Source organism: Odocoileus virginianus, chromosome 11 (genome assembly GCF_023699985.2).
Source record: "Odocoileus virginianus isolate 20LAN1187 ecotype Illinois chromosome 11, Ovbor_1.2, whole genome shotgun sequence".
Classification (NCBI taxonomy): domain Eukaryota; kingdom Metazoa; phylum Chordata; class Mammalia; order Artiodactyla; family Cervidae; genus Odocoileus; species Odocoileus virginianus.
In genome coordinates, this window is record NC_069684.1 from 17913621 (window position 1) to 17933427 (window position 19807).

The 19807-nt window shown below is 53.3% G+C and overlaps 1 protein-coding gene across 1 annotated transcript in view; it reads right to left on the reverse strand.

The window, feature by feature from the left end:
• Positions 1–19807, reverse strand: part of KIAA1614 (KIAA1614 ortholog) — a 41763-nt gene that overhangs the window by 3469 nt on the left and 18487 nt on the right. Inside the window, exons 5-9 of the mRNA XM_020868851.2 lie at positions 12005–13491; positions 9250–9406; positions 7390–7648; positions 3987–4114; positions 3146–3330 (exon numbers count right to left, since the gene is read on the reverse strand). Coding sequence (XP_020724510.2) covers positions 3146–3330; positions 3987–4114; positions 7390–7648; positions 9250–9406; positions 12005–13491 — 2216 coding nt within the window. The remainder of the gene's footprint in view (positions 1–3145; positions 3331–3986; positions 4115–7389; positions 7649–9249; positions 9407–12004; positions 13492–19807) is intronic.

Genomic DNA, 19807 nt, shown 5'->3' on the forward strand with positions numbered 1-19807 from the left:
AAGCAGAAGGCGAAGCCTGCCGTTCTCACGTGCTTGTACAGACTTAGATGTGATAGCCAGCAAGGAACGCCTACATCATGATGTTTTAGTGAGGAATGCAAACCAGCCCCAATTCACAGCCCCTCTGAGGCCCAGGAGAAGTGATCCCGGGGGGCTGGAGCACGGCCTGAGGCAAGGATGCACCAGTACCAGCTGCATTCCAAGGGTGAGGGCATCTCTGCAGGACATCCGACAGCCAACCGCAGTGGCCAGAGGAGGGTGCCACCTGGGCAGGACAGGGAAGACCTGGCACCCACCCAGGCAAGGGGTGCCTGCAGATCAGGCCAAGGCAGAGCCCAAGAAGCTCCTGGTCACTGGAGACCCCTGCTCATCAGCAGTCCATGATGGGTGATGGGGGAGCAAAAAGGCCTAAAGGGACTTGTGGGAAGGATGGGGGGCACAGGAGAATGCCCAGTTGGGCGTGAGCTCACACTGGCAGCTGGTGCAGATCATGTCTTCGCCCCCTCCCCCCCGCCCTCTGTCTGGATTTCTACTCCCCAAATACACATTCTTTTTCTGAAGAGGGAAGGAACAACATGTGCCAAGTACTTTCCTATATACCCCACTGAAATTTCCAGGTAGGGTTTCATTAGCTTCATTTTACAAGTTAGGTGCTGTTTATTTATTTATGGGCTTCCCAGGTGGCACTAGTGGTAAAGAACCTGCTTGCTGACACAGGAGACATAAGAGACATGGGTTCGATCCCTGGGTTGGGAAGATCCCCTGGAGGGGGAAACAGCAACTCACTCCACTATTCTTGCCTGGAGAATCCCATGGACAGAGAAGCCCTGTGGGCTGCAGTCCATGGGGTCACAAAGAGTCAGACAAGACTAAATCAACTTAGCAGCAGCATTTACTTATTTATTGGATCGCATTGCCTGGCATGTGGGATCTTAGTTCCCCGACCAGGGATTGAACCTGTACCCCCTATAGGGGAAGCAGAGAGTCTTAACAGTTAGACCAGCAGGGAAGTCCCGCATTTTGCAAATTAGAGACTAGAGGCTCAGAGAGGGTAAGTAACCTGCTCAAGGTCACACAGACAGCAGTGGCGCTGGAGTACAAACCACGCTCTGTCGTCTAACTACGCCTGCATGCTGCCTCTCTGGCAGGGCCTGACCCCCTCACCAAAGGGCAGAGGAAGCTGGAGGAAAGGGCAGAGTGGCTAACAGCCTGTGGAATGCTTTATGATGGTCAGCACATGCTCACATCCACCATCTCCCTGCAAGGACAGACGGCTACCCTCCTGAGGCCCAGAGTGGGGAGACCCTTGTCCTCCTTTCCTCTCACACTCATGTAAAATCCACCAGCAAATAGTCAAAACTACCTTCAAGTCAGATAGAACCCGGCCACTTCTTACCACCTCCACGGCCATGCTAGTCTAAGCCGCCGCCACCATGTCTATCCCAGACAATTGAAATAACCTTAAAACTGGGCTCCTTGGCTTCACTTGCAATCCACTAGGGTCTATTCTCAACACGGCAGCCAGGGATCCTGGTAAAAGCGTTAAATCAGAGCATGTCGGTCCCGGCTCCAAGTCCCTGGTAACTCCTGTCTCATCTCAAAGAAGACGGCCCCTTCTGAGCTCAACTGTCTCTCTCCCACATTTGGAGGCTCAGCCATCCCCCAACCTTCCTACCCTCAGCTTAGTCTCTCCCCCTTGCCCCCCTCTGTCCAGCTTGACCTCCTTGCAGTTCCTCCCACAGGCCAAGCTCATTTCCAGCCCTCAGGGCCCTGCATGGACTGTTCTCTCTGCTTGGAACTCACTGCCCAGACATCACATGGGGCCACCCTCACTTCATGCCAGTGTCTGTCTGCTCAGGGGTCTGTTCTCAGAAAAGCTGCCCCATCAGGACTCCCAACTCACTGCCCTTGGGCCTTATCCTGCTATATATATATAGATAGATAGATAGTCTAACTCCCTCATGAGAATGTATACTCCTGAGGACAAGGATTTCATCTGTTCCACTTACTGCTCTGTCCCCAGTATCTACAACACCTAGTGGATGCTCAACGTATACTGTTGAAAAATAAATGATGGAACATATGCAAGAACTCACTTCAGTCTGCAACTCCAGCAGCAGACAGTGTTCTGCTACCTAAATAGCTTTGACTCAGGAGATCAAAGCACAGGACTGAACCCACCGCGGCACAATCCACCCAGGGCAGCTTTGCGTGTGTCTTTCTGTGTCTGCCTCTCCGTTTTTCCTCCTCTTTCTCCTCTCCTTCCCACTCCTGCATGTCTGTTTTCCTTCCCTACTCATCTCAGCTGAGAAATACCTTTCAAGGTCCCCCACCCTGTGATGGATCCCGAGTGGCTCAGCTGGTAAAGAATCTGCCTGCAATGCCGGAGACCTGGGTTCGATCCCTAGGTTGGGAAGATCCCCTGGAAAAGGAAATGGCAACCCATTCCAGTATTCTGGCCTGGAGAATTCCAGAGACTGTATAGTCCATGAGGTTGCAAAGAGTCGGAAACAACTGAGCGATTTTCACTTTCACTTCACTTTCACCTTGTGATGGATCCTAGCCCACAGACCTTGGGTAAAGGCCTGGGCAAGTGGTTTTTTCCCTGAAACATTCATCAGCAGGGCTGAGAACTGGCCAGGGTGCAGAAGGAGGTCCAGAGGCCCGCCCTGATCCTGCCAGTGAGGAATCGGGACCTAGCAGGCCCCCCGGCCAGGGGCCTGGAGCCAGGATCCATGTGAACATCCCCAGCAGGAGCCCGTCCTGAGGGAGGGGCCTGGGTGCACAGCCAGGCAGGCAAGGTCCAGGTGCCGGGACACACTCCGCAGCTAGAGGAAGGGAACCACACCAACCACATCAAAGAGATCCGGAGAACCAGCCAACACAAACAACCTCCCTCTGACTCTCCCCTGAAAAGATGGGAGTCGGGAGTCTGATTTCAAGATGGACGGAGGGACAGTGGGGCAAGCCTGCCATCTCCACCGCCTGGAGGGGAGAATTCCAGTCCCTTCATTGAGAGGCTCTCTGAGTCTAGAGCTCTTGCTCGGTGAAAACCGGAAACAGAAACGGCCACGGCCAGAAGGCACTGCTGCGGTCTGCTGATGCCCCGGGGGCCGTGGAGCCAGAACAGAGGCCGGGGGCCTACCTGAGTCCCTGCGTCCATTCCCAGAGGCCACGTTGAAGCCGAAAGTGCCCTCCGGGGGGCGCTGTAGCTGCAGCTGGCTCGTGCCGTCGGGGAACACCTCCAGCAGGCGGCCCACGGGGCGCGCCAGGCCGGGGGCACTCACGTCCTCCACGCTGAGGGCGCGCCGGGCTGGCGCCTTGCCCGGCCTGTAAGGGGCGAGAGGCGAGGCAGGGCAGAGGGGGCGGGCACTGGAGCCTCTAGGCCTAGAGGAGGCCTCCGGACAGGGCTGGGCCTGGCGGTGCCCACAGCTGTGTGAGGTTCCACAGAGCCCCCTCCCCCAGTGGTTTTTAATCACTTTAATTAGAGATCGCTCTAAGAATGTGACAAGGTTTTTAATTTTACACAAAAATTCCAGGAATTAATAGACCCCCTGAAGCCCCTCTGTGGAGCCCCCGGTATAGCCTAGCGGGTCTCATCAGAGAGGGCGGTTTCTCTGGGCAGGCCTGGTCAGGGGTCAAGGACCTCTTTGGGGACCCTGTCTCTGGATCTTTAATCAAATCTTCAGCTGGACTAAGGAAGCTCTCTGAACATTCAGATTTCAAGATGTCATTAGATAGTAAAGGGATGGAGGAATCAAAACTTCCAACTCTACAGAAGCCCCAAGCCCTGTCCAGTTGCTCAGGACAAGGGCACTGAAGTGTGGGCTCTAAGACCCCTGAGGTACCTGAGGCACAGGTATCCGGCCTCGGTTTCTCTTTTAAAGGGACCCCCCGGGCCATGCTGCTAAGGCGGGAAGGAGTTAAGTGTACAGCTCCACTGTCCATGCGCTGGGTCTCCCCTCCAAACACTTGCCCACTCTCACCTGTCAGCAGCACTGTGACCCCCTGTTTCCCCTACCAGGTAGAGGTTGGAGCGGTCCACCTTGCCACTCAGCAGAGAATGGAGGTTCTGAAAGGAGGTGGCTTTCCGATGTTGGCGAGAGGGTGACACCTGGTGGGGAAGACCCAATATTGCAGGTAAGAAAAGCCATCTGTAAGGGGGTTGACAGGGATTCCCTGGTAGTTCAGTCTGTAAAGAATCTGCCTGCAATACAGGAGACCGAGTTCAATCCCTGGGTCGGGAAGATCCCCTGGAGAAGGAACTCCAGTACTCTTGCCTGGAGAATCCCATGGACAGAGGACTATGGCAGGCTACAGTCCATGGGGTTATAAGAGTCGGACTCAACTTAGTGACTAAGCCACCACCAAGGGGCTGACAGAAAGGGAACCCCAACCATGAACCTGAGGGCCTGCTAAAAGTGCTTAACACAATAACCATAACTTACTTAAAGAGATGGGCTTCTCAGGCACTCTGAAGCTTCAAATAATGAAAAAAATGTGTTGGCTGAAATAACAACTGAGTAGGATAATGCTAATTATGTCACTGATTAAGAAAATCTAACTTTCTCCTTGATAAACAAAAAAAGGTAGGACTTCCTTGGCGGTCCAGTGGTTAAGAAACCACTTGCCAATGCAGGAGACGGGTTCGAGATCTGGTCCAGGATGATTCCACACATCACAGGACAAATAGACCTGTGCACCACAACTACTGAAGCCTGCATACCTAGAGCCTGCACTCTGAAACAGGAGAAGCCACTGCAGCGATAACCACCGCAACTAGAGTAACCCCACTCACCACAACTAGAGAAAGCAGTGAAGACTCAGCACAGTCATAAATAAATACATTTTAAAAAAAGGTAAGACCAAATAATTACAGAATCATGTACACAATTTTAGAGTTAAAGTCTTAGTTTGTGATTCTTTAGTATCCCTTTTATGATCGCCGACATCAAAAATTTTATCAAGTATGCACCTAAAAACACTGTGCATGATGGATAAGACTGAAGTCCCTCAAGGAGTTCACAGCACAGTGGGGTGGGGTCAGCATGGACAGGTCAGAAGCTGTAAATGTATGTTGTAAGTGTGAGGCTAGAAGCATGGATGACGCTGTGTAGGGAAGCAGAGCAACTCAGCTCAGGAGGCCTTGGGGCTCTGGAGGAGCCGCTGCCTGCGCAACACCTGAAGCAAGAACTCTCCAGGTGAAGACAGGAGTGGGGAGTTCCAGGCATAAGAAGTAGTAGAGGCAGACGGACAGAGATGGAAGAAAGCATGGGTGTTCTGGAACATTCTCGTGGCTGGGCTGCAGAGGTGATGGGCGATGGGCTGGAGCCAAGGGCCAGATCTGGAGAGACCTCGTATGACCTGCAGAGGAGCCACTGAATGATACTAATCAGAATAATTACAAGGTCCGATCTGTGTTCTAGAAACTGACCCAGTGAGGAGGCTATTCTGAGGGTGCGGCTGGGAGGCAGGGAGAGGCAGACTTCTAAACAATTACTGCACACCTTATTTATCACATTGGGAATCCATGCTCTCGGGAAGCTGTATTATCTAGAAGCTTAAGAGGGGGCCCTGAGCTTGCCTTGAAGTTCTGGAGGGCTTCCTGGAAGAAGTCATGTTCAACTCAAGAGTGGAAAGGCAGGGAGGAGGGGGAAGGGAGGAACGAATGAGCCACAGTCACGAGAGGACATGGGAGCCGCCTGTGTGAGGGTGCTCACTGCCTATTTAGAAGGGCAGAGTAAAAACCAAGCCCATCTGCACCCTCACCACGCACACCCTGAGATAGGTCATGAATATACCAGGGTGAGGCGGAGTCTTATTTTATGTTCTTTTTTTAGTTCTTGAACAATTATTTCTGCTGCTCAGTCCTCCCACACTTGCTCTCACCCTTTCTTGGCCAGCTTACTTCCTAACTTGGCCCACTCGGATTACATGGCAGATAATGGGCTGTCATCTCCCTTGGGTACACAGACTGAAGCTCTGATGGCCATACATCTGAGCACCATGGCTCAGACACACCGAGGACAAATCTAACTTCAGGAGAAAAGCAGCAAATTCCTGGAGCACCATGTCACTCTAGGCTTTTGTCCCCAGCTTGAGATCATTTTGCTTATGTTTCTTTACATTCCAATTCATCCAACCAGCAAATATTTATACTATACATGATGCAAGACGACCAATGGAATGTTCGTTCAGCCTGCATTCTCTTCCCTTCTTCAGGCTGAAAAATGAAAGGCTCCAATGCCCTAAACTGCAATCGCCTACTTTGTTCTGCCCAGGAGAGAAGGCAGGGAAGAGAACAGAGATGATACCTGGAAAACCTGGACTAGAATAGACTTTCAGACACCTAGCTGAGACTTAAGCACTGCTGTTGGTTTGCTGTCGGTTTATCCTTTAGCGCATGAGAAGGGAACTTCAGCAGGCTGCCTTGTGTTCATTCACTCTCTCGTTCATTCACTGTGTGCTGTGTATGTCTACTATGCTAATTATTATACTAACTATTTGGAATCTAAAGATCAAGTAGTGTTCCCTCAGAGACTCACATTCCACTGAGGAGAGACAGACAAAAATCAAAATACTACATGACAAGTTCCATGAAGGAGGAAAGCACAGGATGAGAAGGAAAGATGGAGCAGAGGTGCCCAGCTCAGCCCAAGGAAGGACTAGAGGTTTCCTGGAGGAAGTCATGCCTTAAATGAACAGGAATTAGCAGGCAGAGAAGATGGGAAGACTATTTCAGGTGAAGGTTCAAACTGTGTGGCCTGATTTCAGAACTGCAAGGTCAAGGATAACTGGGGTTGAGTATTAGGGGAATGATCAGTTAGATTACTGAAGCGGTCAGATTATAGAAACCCTTTGGCAATGTCGAGTGACCTCCAAGTGTTTTCCTGGGGGTGGTAAGGGACCAATGGTGGATGTTCCACAAGGCGGGCAGCAGGACCAAATTTGCATGCAGGAAGGACCGTTCTGGAAGCCACATGGGGAAAGACAGGGCAGGGACGCCAGTGAGGAGGCTGTGGAGGCAATCCAGGTATGCAGTGATCTGTGCTAGACTAACAGAGTGGCTGTGGCCATGGGGAAGCTTCCAGAATAATCAGGCAGCCGATGGCAGGCCTTGGCAGAGGTGGTGGAGTGAGGGAGGGGGAGGGGTCTAGGCTGAGCCCAGGCTGAGGCAGTGGGGTGGAAGGACAGAACTCGCTCATCGCACCGTGTCCAGGGAGTTCACGTCTCTCGGATGCACTGTGGGGATGCCAGGAGCGTCCCTTTCCCCACCCCGGGCTCCTCAGGAGCACGCCTGGCACTTCCCTTCTCCTTCACCTTTCATCTCAGTAGTGGCTACCACCCCCCTGCCCTCACACACCCCTCGGCTGGGCCCATGGCACTCACCAGATGCAGGGATTGTAAGGACGGGGCTCTCTTCACTTTGGGGGTGCCAGTGTGTAAAGCCAGGCCGGGTGCCGGGGGCTGCAGCTGCTCCACGCTGTAGCTGCGGGACTTGGCCATCTTGGGCCGCGTGCCCTGACTCAGCGCTGAGAAGAACTTCTTCAGCCCCAGGGCAGAGGCAATGCCTCCGCTGCTTTCCTTGCTCTTGTCAGAAGCGGCGGCGGAGGGCGGGCTGGGGCCCGCACTGACCCCCGACGAGGCACTGAAATGCAAAGGTGGATGTGAGGTGCATGGGAGAGGGCTGTGGGAGGCAAGAACCTTAGGGTCCCGTGGGCCCAGCTGGGCCAGCACCCCAGCCTCGAGGAGGTGACAGCCAGGCTGCAGACAGAAAAGCCGAGTGGGCTTCTGCAGGAGCCTCGCTTGGGCAGCAGGGAAGACGCTCAGAGTCACAGCCCACTATGGGTTCACCAGTGACTCCTCGGAACCTCTGCCAGGCTTCCTGCCAGCACGTGGCAGATCACGAGGGTATGGGATAAACCAGACAAGGCCCTTCCACTTGGGGGCTTACGAACAACAGGCTAGTAAACAGGGAGAAGCCCTCTGAGTGACCGATGAGCAGGGTGAAGCAGAGGGTGACAGGGTGGCTGGGGAAGGCCTCTCTCACAAGACAACATTTAAACCGAGGGCTGAATGGCAGGAAGGAGTCAACCCTGCCGAGCCTGGAGGTGAGAATTCCAGGGCGAAGGAGCAGCTGAAACCACAGATCTAGGCAGGAAGAGGCTCGCTGTGTGGTGGGTTTGAGAACATGACGGGGCCGAGCCTGTAGGACTTTGATGTAATGAGGAAAGAGGGATCAGCAGGGATCTGACAGGTGAGCGAAGCTGTATTTCATTGAGTGCTATGTCAGGGTAAGGGGTTTGTGTCAGGGTGAGGTAAGTAAAAGGACAGAAATGACATCACTTAATTAAGGTTTTCAAAAGACACCTCAGACTATTGCGTGGAGAAGGAACTGAGGGGCAGGAGGAAGGCAGAGAGCAGATAGAGACCGTTAGGTTTGCACAGAAAGAAGGAACACTCTGAGACCAGGAGAAATGCCATGCAGGTAGCTGCAGGGGCCAAAGAGGATGTGCCAGTGGATGAGGCTGGGAGGGAACGGGGAGCGGGCAGCCGAGACGGCGGAGTGCGAGCACCGTGGGGATCGCGGGGTGCTGTGTGTTGGCCGGGGGGAGGACTCCGGGAAGCAGCTTTCATCAGAAGTGATCAAGAGTTCCACTAGGTCTTTCGGGCACCCTAGTGGGGATGTCAGGGGAACTGGATGCACAAATCCAGAGTTCCGGGGAGCATGTGGGGCAGGAGATGGAGATCTGGCTGCAGTAGCATGTGAAGCCCTGGGCCACATGGCACCAGGGATGATGTGTTGTGGAGAAAGGAGGGCCCGGCCAGAAGACCAGCTCACCAAAGCTCAGCAGCCCCAGGGCAAGGACTCGGAACCTCGGGGCTGAAGGAGAGCGTGGAACCGTGAGTGCCGGGCTGTTTCCCACCCCAGGGTCAGAAGCAAGTCCTCTGACAGAGAGCCCATCCTGGGAGCACCTGGAGGGCTGGGACTGTATGCACAGCTGTGTCCAGAACAGCGCCTGCAGCTAGAGGCCGTTCGGGGAAAGCCTGCGCAATGAATAAGCACGCACACTAGACTGAACAGGGCAGGGAACGGACTGCTGGGGTGCCATGCTTACACCTAATCTAGAAGCCCTCTGAGGATCTGGGAGTAGTTAACTTATCCTGCTGCCGCTCTGGGGGGCTCCTCCCCACCCAGCACCCCACCCCCCCACCTCCCGAGTCAGGGCTCTCGCTCCTGTCACTCACCGGGATGACACGTGCCCTACAGAACTCGGCTCTGCCCTCCGCAGGCCTCCCTCTGCTTCCTGGCTGGACTCGGGCTCCTCTGAGGCAGGGGAGAAAGTGATGCCCACGGAGCTGATGGTGCCAACAGCTGCTGAGGCAAGACAGCCCTGGGGTCCTCCTGCAACAAGCACAGCAATCCTCCTGTGGCACTGATCCGCCCCCACGGGTCATGGGGGCGAGGGGGGCAGTCCCAGCAACAGGGGCAGGAGAGCCAGAGGAAGATGCAGGAAAGCGGGAGCCCCCGAGAGCCATCGAGGCGGTGGTGAGACCCACACACAGCCGGGGGGGCTCCTGTTTCCCTGGGCTGAAGTCCATCACCCCCAGCATAGCACCTGGCACGCAGCAGAGGAGAATAAAGATCTGTGAAATGAAGGGCTGGACTTCCCTGGTGGTACAGCGGTTAGGAGTCCGCCCGCCAACGCGGGGGACACAGGTTCAATCCCGGGTCTGGGAGGATTCCACATGCCGCAGAGCAGCTAAAGCCCATACGCTGCAACTACCGAGCCCGCATGCTGCAACTTCTGAAACCCACGTGCTAGAGCCAGTGCTTGGCGACAAGAAAAGCCACCGCTGTGAGAAGCCCGTGCCCAGCAACCAAGAGTAGGCCCCACTTGCTGCAGCAAGAGAAAGCCCACACGCAGCAACAAAGACCCAGCACAACCAAAAATAAAAATAAATAAATAAAGAATTTTTTAAAAATGAAGGGCTGTTTATAATAAGTCATGTCCCTCCTGTATCAAGAGGTATATGAAAGGACTTGTGGACACAGTGGGGGAAGCAACGAGTGGGATGAATGGAGGAAGTAGCATCAACATATATACACTACCTGTTTTATGTGTAAAACAGATAGCTGGTGCGAAGTTGCTATATAACACAGGGAGCCCAGCCTGGCACTCTGAGATGCCCTAGAGGGGTGGGATTGGGGGCTTGGAGGAAGCTCAAGAGGGAGGGGATATATGTATAATTTTGGTTGACTTGCATTGCAGTGTGGCAGAAACCAAGGGCTTCCCTGGTAGCTCAGCGATAAAGAATCCACTGGCAATGCAGGAGACACGGGTTCGATCCTCAGGACAGGAAGATCCCCTGGAGGAGGGCAGGGCAACCCACTCCAGCATTCTTGCCTGGAGAATCCCATGGACAGAGGAGCCTTGCGGGCTACAGTCCATGAGGTTGCAAAAGAATCAGACACAACTTAGTGACTAAACCAACAACAACAAAAATGGAAGAAACCAACACAACACTGTAAGTCGATTTTCTTCTAATGAAATAAAAAAGAGATACATATATGGTGGTGGGCGGTGGGGGGCAGGGGGAGATTTGTGTTCCTGGGACAAGAACCACAATCCAGTTGGCTGTGATGTCTAACAGCTAAACGATAGCCACCATTTCTGGAGCATCTGTGATATGCTAGGCAAGAGTTAAACCCTCTTCAGGGATTATTGCCTAAGCTCCTAGGAGATGGGTTCTAATGATATTTTCAGGTTAGAAAGAAGGAGAACTGGAGACAGAGGAGTGATGTGAGGAGCCCAGGACCTCGTGGTGAATGAGCCTCACCTGGCCCTCTGCTCCAGCAGGTGAAGGCCGGGCTGCCCAGAAAGTTCAGCAACTCTCAAAATAGGAGCCCACAGGAAGTGGGTAGGGGTAGCCAGCCTAGCACCCACCGAATGGAGGAAAACCACGCTTGAGCACAGGGCAGGTGGGAACTCAGGGTGGGGCCTGCTTCCTCAAGGTTCCTGTGAGTACGGGAGGGATAGGGCGGCGTTGGCTCCCCATGTGCGGTGGAGGGGTGGCGGCACCCCGGAGGTGGGGTGGGCGCTGGGCACCTGCATCCTCAGTAAGGTCAGCACGGCCCGTCACCTCTCTGGCCTCTCCCCGCTCACTGTTCCCAAGCCCTGGATTCCTCCCAAGCCATCACAGCGCCAGGGCTGCCGGAGCCATGGGAGTGAGTGGCCGAGTTCCTCAGCTCAGATCACAGCACCAGGGAAGCTCAGGATTTGCCCACGATACGAGGACCCCTTCCAAGGGTAGAGGGGATACCTCTGGCCTTCAGCAGCCTTGCCTGCTGAAACACCAGCGTGCCCAGTAGGCTTGTGGTGCTAGGAGAGCTTGGGCACCAGAGAACAACCCCAGCACTCCTCGTAGGAGCTCTGCTTACTGGTCACGGTGTCATCCGGACAGCACCTGCTTGGCCGCTGAGGGTCTCGGGGTAGACTCCCGCTGAATTAATTCACTTATGCTTCCCCTGAAGGGCCTGGGATGGTGCCTGGCCTGTAATGGGTGCTCACACTGTACTGAATGAATGAGTGTATGAAGTGACCATGTTGAAGGGGAGGGACCTTAGCCGTGGGATTATCTGGCATTTGCTGCTCTAAGCAAGTAGTAAATCCTGGAGCTGCTGCCTCTTTCTGCTCTGTTGGTAGTAAAATTCCCTCAAAGCCCAGGCCTCCCACAGCCACAGAGCTTGGAGCTCCTTTAGCAGCCCTACCACCACCTCCCCGGGGGGGAGTTGGCTAATCTGCCTCCAGGCTGATGTTGAATCCTGAACCCGCTCACAGACCCTGCCAAGTTCCCCAACATCTGCCAGGCTCTGGGGGCTGCTAGGAGCAATGCACGGCTCTGTCATCTATTAAGATGAACAGTTAAGTGCCTGATGGGCCACAAACCCAGCCCGTGATCTCCGGTCTAGCACCACCCTAGCCCCAGGGCCATCCCTCACCATCTCTGTGGTCCTCCAGCGGTGCTGCGGGCTCCTGGCTTCGGGCACCCATCTCCCCCACAGGGATGGCTCCTCCCCAGGGCTCCTGCAGCCCCTGGGGCACGCTGCTGTGGCAGTTGTTGGTGGACAGGGCCCGCAGGGGGTGCCTGCCGTGGGGGCTGTGGGGCTGGGGCTGTGGCGGGGTGAGCTCGCGGGTCCTGGGAGCTGTGCTTCTGGAAGCAGGCAGGGGGCTGTCCACCGGCTCTCCCTGGTTGCCCAGCCTGCGAAGCCCAGCCAGGGCTGCCTTCCTGTGAGACACGGGTGAGGCGGTTTTCTCTGAAGAGGGAGGGGTCGGCACCCAGCCGTCAGGGCAGAGGGAAGCAGTCGGCTGTAGGGCCTGGTGGGGGGCAGAGGGCTCTGCCTGGCTCTGTTGAGGGCAGTCGGTTCCCAGAGACTCGTGGCTTTCTATAACTGGGCCTTGTTTGCCTGGCCCCGAGGACCCCAGCTTCATGGGAGAGGCGATGGCGTAGGCTGTCTGAAAAGCCCCGGGGTGAGCCCCGTGATTTTCCAGGCCTGGTCCAGGTTGCCACGGGGACCCGGGGAAAGCCCTCTTCAAGTCCTGGACAGGAGGCTTAGAGAAAGCATCTTCTCTGGGGAGCAGAGTCCCTTCCATCGTCTGGCCCGCGCCTTCTGTCACCTCATCTGACACCTCCAGGAGCTCCAGCCCCGGCAGATGGTGCGAAGCCTGAGAGCTCCGGGGCGGCTCCATCTCTGCCTTGCGCAACCACCTGTGGCCTCCCCGAGGCCTGGGGGCGCGCAGGCGGGCCCTGCTGGGCTGAGAGGTCCCGGCCTCCTCACTGTCGGTCCGGCAGCTGTCGGAGGTGTCGGTGCTGTCCAGGGCTGAGTCCGCCTCCTCGGGAAGCGCCTGGTCCCCGATGTGCGTCTCCCGGATCCACTCGGTGTGGAGCCGGGGCTTGGCGGCGGAGAGGAGCCCGAACGGGGCGCTCAGGCCCGCAGAGCTGAGGGGCTGCGCCGACGCCCCCTCCCTCCCACAGGCGGGTTCGCGCTCCTGGAGGATCCTCTGGTCGGGTGTGATGCAGTGGCCACAGGCTCGGCACCTCTTCTCGCTGCCCCGAGCGGGCGGCGGCGCAGAGAGGCCCCGGGGCTGCAGCCCACCCAGCAACGAGTGCAGAGCGCCCGCGCCCGCGTCCCGGCGCCGGCAGCCCCGCTGGATGTAGTCGGCGAGGTCGGGCTTGGAGCGCAGGGGGCCCTGGTCCGCCGTGCTCAGCACCTGGCGCTGACGTTGCTGCAGCCGCTCCAGGTAGCGGGACTCGGCGTCCCGGGCGGACTCATCCTCAAAGCGGACGTGGGACGGGGAGGAGCCCCGCTTCGGCCACTGCCCGCTGCTGGACTCCCCGCTGGAGGAGTCGCTCGTGTTCCCGTTCTGGAGGTTGTCTCGGCAGGCGAAGGTCGTCCTCGGGTCCAGGGCTGGGCTTTTCCGCCCATCTCTGATGGGCAGGCAGGAGGAGACAAGTCATGAGCAGGAAGAGGTGAGGAACACCAGCCCTACCCGTTCACCCTGGGGCACGGTCTCCCACAGCAGCGCTCAGGGAAAACTACAACCCAAAGTTGCCCAAATCGGGTTCCTCGGGAGTCGGGCAGCAGAGAAGCCTACAGGCCCATCCCCATCCTCAACATAGTGCTGAACAAATGAATATGACCTTCTCTACTTTTGGCTTTGCCTCTGTTGCCTGTCTCCGCCTGAGTTAAGATGAAACACTATTAAACGCAGGACTGTAGAAAGGATGGTACCGAAGTCCTGGTGTGTGTTTAGAAGTGAGTTTGGCCATCATGGGCATCTGGTGAACTGTGATGAATTGTGGCAGTACTGCATCTGTTATAAAGGTTTAATGGGAAGAGCATAAGTTTCCATGGAGACCGTGTGGGACCTGCAGTCAGAGTTTCTAAGCATTCCTGCTCTCCAAAGTGTTTACTCAGGGTTCCTAACCATCTTGCTGGGGCAAAATTTAGACAGACACTGGTATTTCTCCTTGGTCTCTCCATCTAGTCTGTTCCAACGCTGCCTCCTGAATCTGCCTGTCCCCAGACCCTCTCACACACTCTGTCCCAAAACGCTGTGACAACAGTTACTATGCTAGGAAGAGTCCTCACATTCTGTCTCCAGCCTTTGCTCTGGGAGACACTGTGGCTGGTGGTCAAGTCCTGCTCAGCTCAAGAAAACACCTGCACAAATCTCACACCAGGCCCCCTGGAGCCAGGTAACCCGAGTTTCAGATCCCTGTGTAAATGGACCCTACCGGCCCCTTGTCTACCAGAGGCCACCTAAATAAGGACCATATTTCTCCCTACCTTTCCCCGCAGCACCTCGCCACGAATCTACTGATGAGTAGCTGGGATTCACATCATTTCCTGCTTTTGTCACTCACCCTGGACCCCTGAAGTGGCCTCCTATTCACTGGTCCTCCTGGATCTCAGCTTCATCACATCATCTCTCAAGGGGGCACAGGATCAAGTTCACAGTCTTTGGGGTAAAGATGCAGGCCTTCCACAATCCTCTCTGCCTTCCTTTCCAGCTATGGCCCACTTGCAAGGCCTCCAGGCTTCTCACCCCATTTATCTTATGCAACCCTCCTGCCACTGTTTCCTAGAATCTTTCTTCTTAACCTGTCTGCCTCTGATTATCAGTCATTAAATCATACCTGTGTATAGATGCCATGTGTAATGTTTAATTTTATGTGTCAGCTTGGCTGGGCCATGGTGCCCAGGTTCTTGATGTTTTTCTGAAGGTTTTTTTGGGGGGAGGGGAGGATAAGATTAACATTTAAACTGTGCTGTGCTTAGTCATCAGTTATGTCTAACTCTTTGTGACTCCATGGACTGCAGCTGCCAGGCTCTTCTGTCCATGGAATTCTCCAGGCATGAATACTGGAGTGGGTTAGCATTTCCTTCTCCAGGGGATCTTCTCAACCTAGGAATCAAATCCAGGTCTCCTGCATTGCAGGTGGATTCTTTACTGTCTGAGCCACAACAGAAACCCAAGAATACTGGAGTGGGTAGCCTATCCCTTCACCCAGGGATCTTCCTGACCCAGGAATCAAACCGAAGTCTCCTGCATTACTGGCGGATTCTTTACCAGCTGAGCTACCAGGGAAACTGATTTAAACTGGTGGACTTCAAATAAAGTTGATCATGGTATGGTGGACCTCATCCAGTCAGTTGAAGGTCTGAATAGAACAAAGACTGCTCTTCCCTGAGCAAGAAGGAATTCTGCCAGCTGACTGCCTTTGGATTTGAGTAGCAACTCTTGCCTGGGTCACAAGCCAGCCAACCTACTCTGCAGACTTTGGGCTTACCAAGTTTCCAAGGTACCATGAGTCAATTTCTTAGAATAAAATTTTCTCACTCTGTAAGCACACACTGTGTTGGTTCATTCCCTGGAGAACCCTGACTGATACAGCTTGATGCTATCTCCTCCTCTGACTATTCATGCCACTCATTTGTCATCAAAGACTCAGGAGATGTCAGAGTTGGAAGGGACTAGCACGACCCCTACTTGTTTCCACAAAGGAGAGGACACACAAGACCAGTTTCTGGACTGACCGGCACCTGAACAGCTGGGAAAGGCAAGCTGCAGGGAGTTTTTCTCTTTTAGAAGGAGCCATGAATGTAGAACTAGTCTTTGACCATGCTCATGGTCAGGTTCTGACTGGAGACAGGGGCTTAGATTTTAGAGACCTGTTACTTCTTTCCTGCTATGTCATCGCACATGCTGGCAAAGTAATGCTCAAAATTCTCCAAGCTAGTCTTCAACAGTATGTGAATCGAGAAATTCCAGATGTTTAAGTTGGATTTAGAAAAGGCAGAGGAACCAGAGATCAAATTGCCAATATCTGTTGGATCATCGAAAAAGCAAAAGAATTCCAGAAAAACATCTAACTTCTGTTTCACTGACTACGCTAAAGCCTTTGACAGTGTGGATCACAACAAACTGGAAAATTCTTAAAGAGATGGGAATACCAGACCACCTTTCCTGCCTCCTGTGAAACCTGTATGCAGGTCAAGAAGCAACAGTTAGAACCAGACATGAAACAATGGACCGGTTCCAAATTGGGAAAGGAGTACGTTAAGGCTATATATTGTCACCTTGCTTATTTAACTTATATGCAGAGTACATCATGCAAAATGCTAGACTGGATGAAGCATAAGCTGGAATCAAGATTGCAAGGAGAAATATCAATAACCTCAGATATGCAGATGACACCACCCTTATGACAGAAAGCAAAAGGAACTAAAGAGCCTCTTGATGAAAGTGAATGAGGAGAGTGAAAAAGCTGGCTTAAAACTCAACATTCAAAAAACTAAGATCATGGCATCTTGTCCCATCACTTCATGGCAAATAGATGGGCAAACAATGAAAACATTGAGAGATTTTATTTTCTTGGGCTACAAAATCACTGCAGATGGCGACTGAAGCCATGAAATTTAAAGACGCTTGCTTCTTGGAACAAAAGCTATAACAAACCTAGACAGCATATTAAAAAGCAGAGACATTACTTTGCCAACAAAGGTCTGTCTAGTCAAAGCTATGTTTTTTCCAGCAGTCATGTATGGATGTGAGAGTTGGACTATAAAGAAAGCTGAGCACTGAAGAATTGACGCTTTTGAACTGTGGTGTTGGAGAAGACTCTTGAGAGTCCCTTGGACTGCAAGGAGATCAAACCAATCCATCCTAAAGGAAATCAGTCCTGAATATTCATTGGAAGGACTGATGCTGAAGCTGAAACTCCAATACTTTGGCGTGAAGAGGTGACTCATTTGAAAAGACCCTGATGCTGGGAAAGATTGAAGGCAGGAGAAGGGGACGACAGAGGATGAGATGGTTGGATGGCATCACTGACTCAATGGACATGAGTTTGAGCAAGCTCTTGGAGTTGGTGATAGACAGAGAAGCCTGGCGAGGTGCAGTCCATGGGGTCGTAAAGAGTTGGACACAACTGAGTGACTGAACTGAACTGAACTACTTCTTTCGAATTACCGAGAAGAGTACCCATGCAGTTATCTGTGCCAGCATACTTCATGTGTTGTTACTGCTTTTAGTCCTCAAATGCACCTACAAAGGCTTCCCTAACTATACTCTCCTCCTAGCAGAACTCGTTCAAACTTGTCTTGACACTCCCACAACTTATTATAAATGAAATGTATGTGAGTGATTGGTTGATTTATTTATCCTTCCTCTAATTGGATGCTTCAGCTATTCTGGAGGAAAGATGGCAGTGCTCTCAAAAAGGCTGCCTTCGCATGAGTTCCTTCTTCACCAAATTTACAGCTACCCAACAGAAAGGCAGGTGTGGTATGCAATTAAAAGGAAAGGAGTTCAATGTGGACACAGGGTGGGTAAGAGGAGGGTGGGATGAAATCGGAGGGTAGCACTGGCATACATCCACTACCACGTTTGAAACAGGTGGCTAGTGGGAAGCTGCTGTGTCGCACAGGGGGTTCAACTTGGTGCTCTGTGATGACCTAGAGGGGTGGGGTGGGGGCATGGTGGGAGGAGATACAGTATACATATAGCTGATTCACTTTGTTAACACAACACTATAAAGCAATTATAATCCAATAAAAAGAAATTTTTTTTAAAAGGGGGTCAGAAAATAGCAGGAAGAAACCATCCATGCTTAACAATTACTGTTAAAACATGCCAACCAGTGGGGAGGGTGGCCACTGAACTGGTTGACTTCCTTAACTATACATGGCATTGACTAGCCTGGACAGTGCATGCTTCCAGGCTGTGCTTTCTGTGTGGGCAAGTGGCCTTGCCTGCCTGACTCAGGTGGACATGTGCTCACCGGGGCCTGAGGGCATCCGTGACCATCCCAATTCATCCCCTTCCTGGGTGTGTCGACAGCCAGGCCGCTGACTGATCTCAAGACCCTGATGGGTTAGAGTGATCCGGATCACAGATGGCATGGAGTATGGCAAACAGAGGCTACCCTTGGGGATCCTCGGGTTGCCTGAGATGTCAGAGTTAAATTGTCCAAGACTGATTCCCTGCAAAGCTCCATGGGAAGCAGCTACAGCTGAGAGCTTACTCCCTCACTTGTGCCATGTCAGCTCACCACAACCTCAAATCGTGGACCTGGGGCCTCTGGTCACAGCAAGAGAGGGGCTGGCGCTCACCCAGCCATGAATGCTGAGCTGGCAAAATAAAGCTAGAGCCAAGGTCCTGCTGTGTCATACTGCATTGTACCCTAGTCCCCAGTTGACACCAAGGAGTGGGTGAGTACTTCCTAAATCAAGGAAGCTGCAAAGTGCAAGTTGTGGGGGCCTTCCTGAAGCCTGATGCTGGGTGTTCCCTGGGTGTTTACACTGCCCTGGGTGCAGCCTGCACACTTGCCACCAACCCCGACTCAGCGCTTTCCCCAATTGGTGCTGTTCCAGGAGTGTTTTTTTTTTTTTTTTTTTTAAAGAACTACTTCTAAGTAAGTGTATCTGCCTGCTTTGAGATCTGAGCAGATCCTGGGCTGCTTTGAGGAATACTGATACACTGTCAGTCATCCTGTTTCCTGGAACCCATATGCAGAAAGGGCCATCTTATCCATCAGGCACAATAGCCACGGTACCTGGGAACCACAACTCTCCTGGGTCCAATGAAAATGTTTCAGTTTCTTTTAAAGTCAAAAGAGAATAAACAAATACACTTTACAGTCAAAGAAAACATTCTCAGATATAATATTAATATAGTCACCTTTTACCCAGCATGGTCATAAAATTTAACTTCACTTATGGGGGAAAGGGCTTCACAGGTGGCTCAGTGGTAAAGAATCTGCCTGCCAATGCAGGAGACGCAAGAGACATGGGTTTGATTCCTGGGTCAGGAAGATCTCCTCAAAAAAGAAATGGCAGTCTACTCCAGTATTCTTGCCTGAGCATGAACAGAGGAGCCTGGCAGGCTACAGTCCACTGGATTGCAAAGCATCAGACATGACTGAACACGCACCCACATAGTATGGAGGAAGCAGTCATGAAGGCCAGAGTGCCCAGGGCCCCCAAAAGTCACACTGTGGGCATGCCTTTGGAGAGGGCTGTCTGGCTGAGATGGAAAGCTCCTGGGTAGAATCACCCCTGGTGCGGAGGTGCAGTGTCTCTCTCTGTTCATCTCAGCATGGCCAGGAAGTCCCTCTGACCCCCCACACCTGGTGACCGTTCTCTTGAAGTGACTGTGAGGTGCTGCGGTCCTTGGCACCCAGGATAAGGACCCCATCTGCAACTGCATCTCTTGAGCCTGTCAGGACCTGAGAAGGGGTGGCGAGACAATCCCTCTGGCGGGCTCACTGACAGTGTGGGGCTCCTGGGTCAGGTGTTCAGAGCATTCCTGCCCAGAAAGGAAGGCTCTAGCCAGAGAAACAGCACCATCTCACCCTCTGGAAACAACAGGAGCCGCTCTGAGCAGAAGCTCTGCCCCTGCTGGACGGGCAGGGTGCCCCGGTCAGCCAGGCCCGCCCGGTGCAGGAGAGGTTCCCTGGACTCTCAGGACACCAGCTTAGACACAGCACCTCACACTGGGCCCCGGGGGCAAGGCCCTGCTCTGCTGACAGCATATGGGCTGTACTTTCTAGGAGGAAGGACACTCAGCTTTAGAGGTGGTCTATTCCTCATCTAAAAAGGAAGTCCAGGTCCTCTCAGCTACATAAACGACCTTAAACTTTACAGTCAAGCTGGTGAACTCAGTCATCCTGGAATTCATGCCAAAGGTAGAAATAACATTTTTGTTCTAAAAGAAGTAATGGAGGGTCTTCCCTGGTG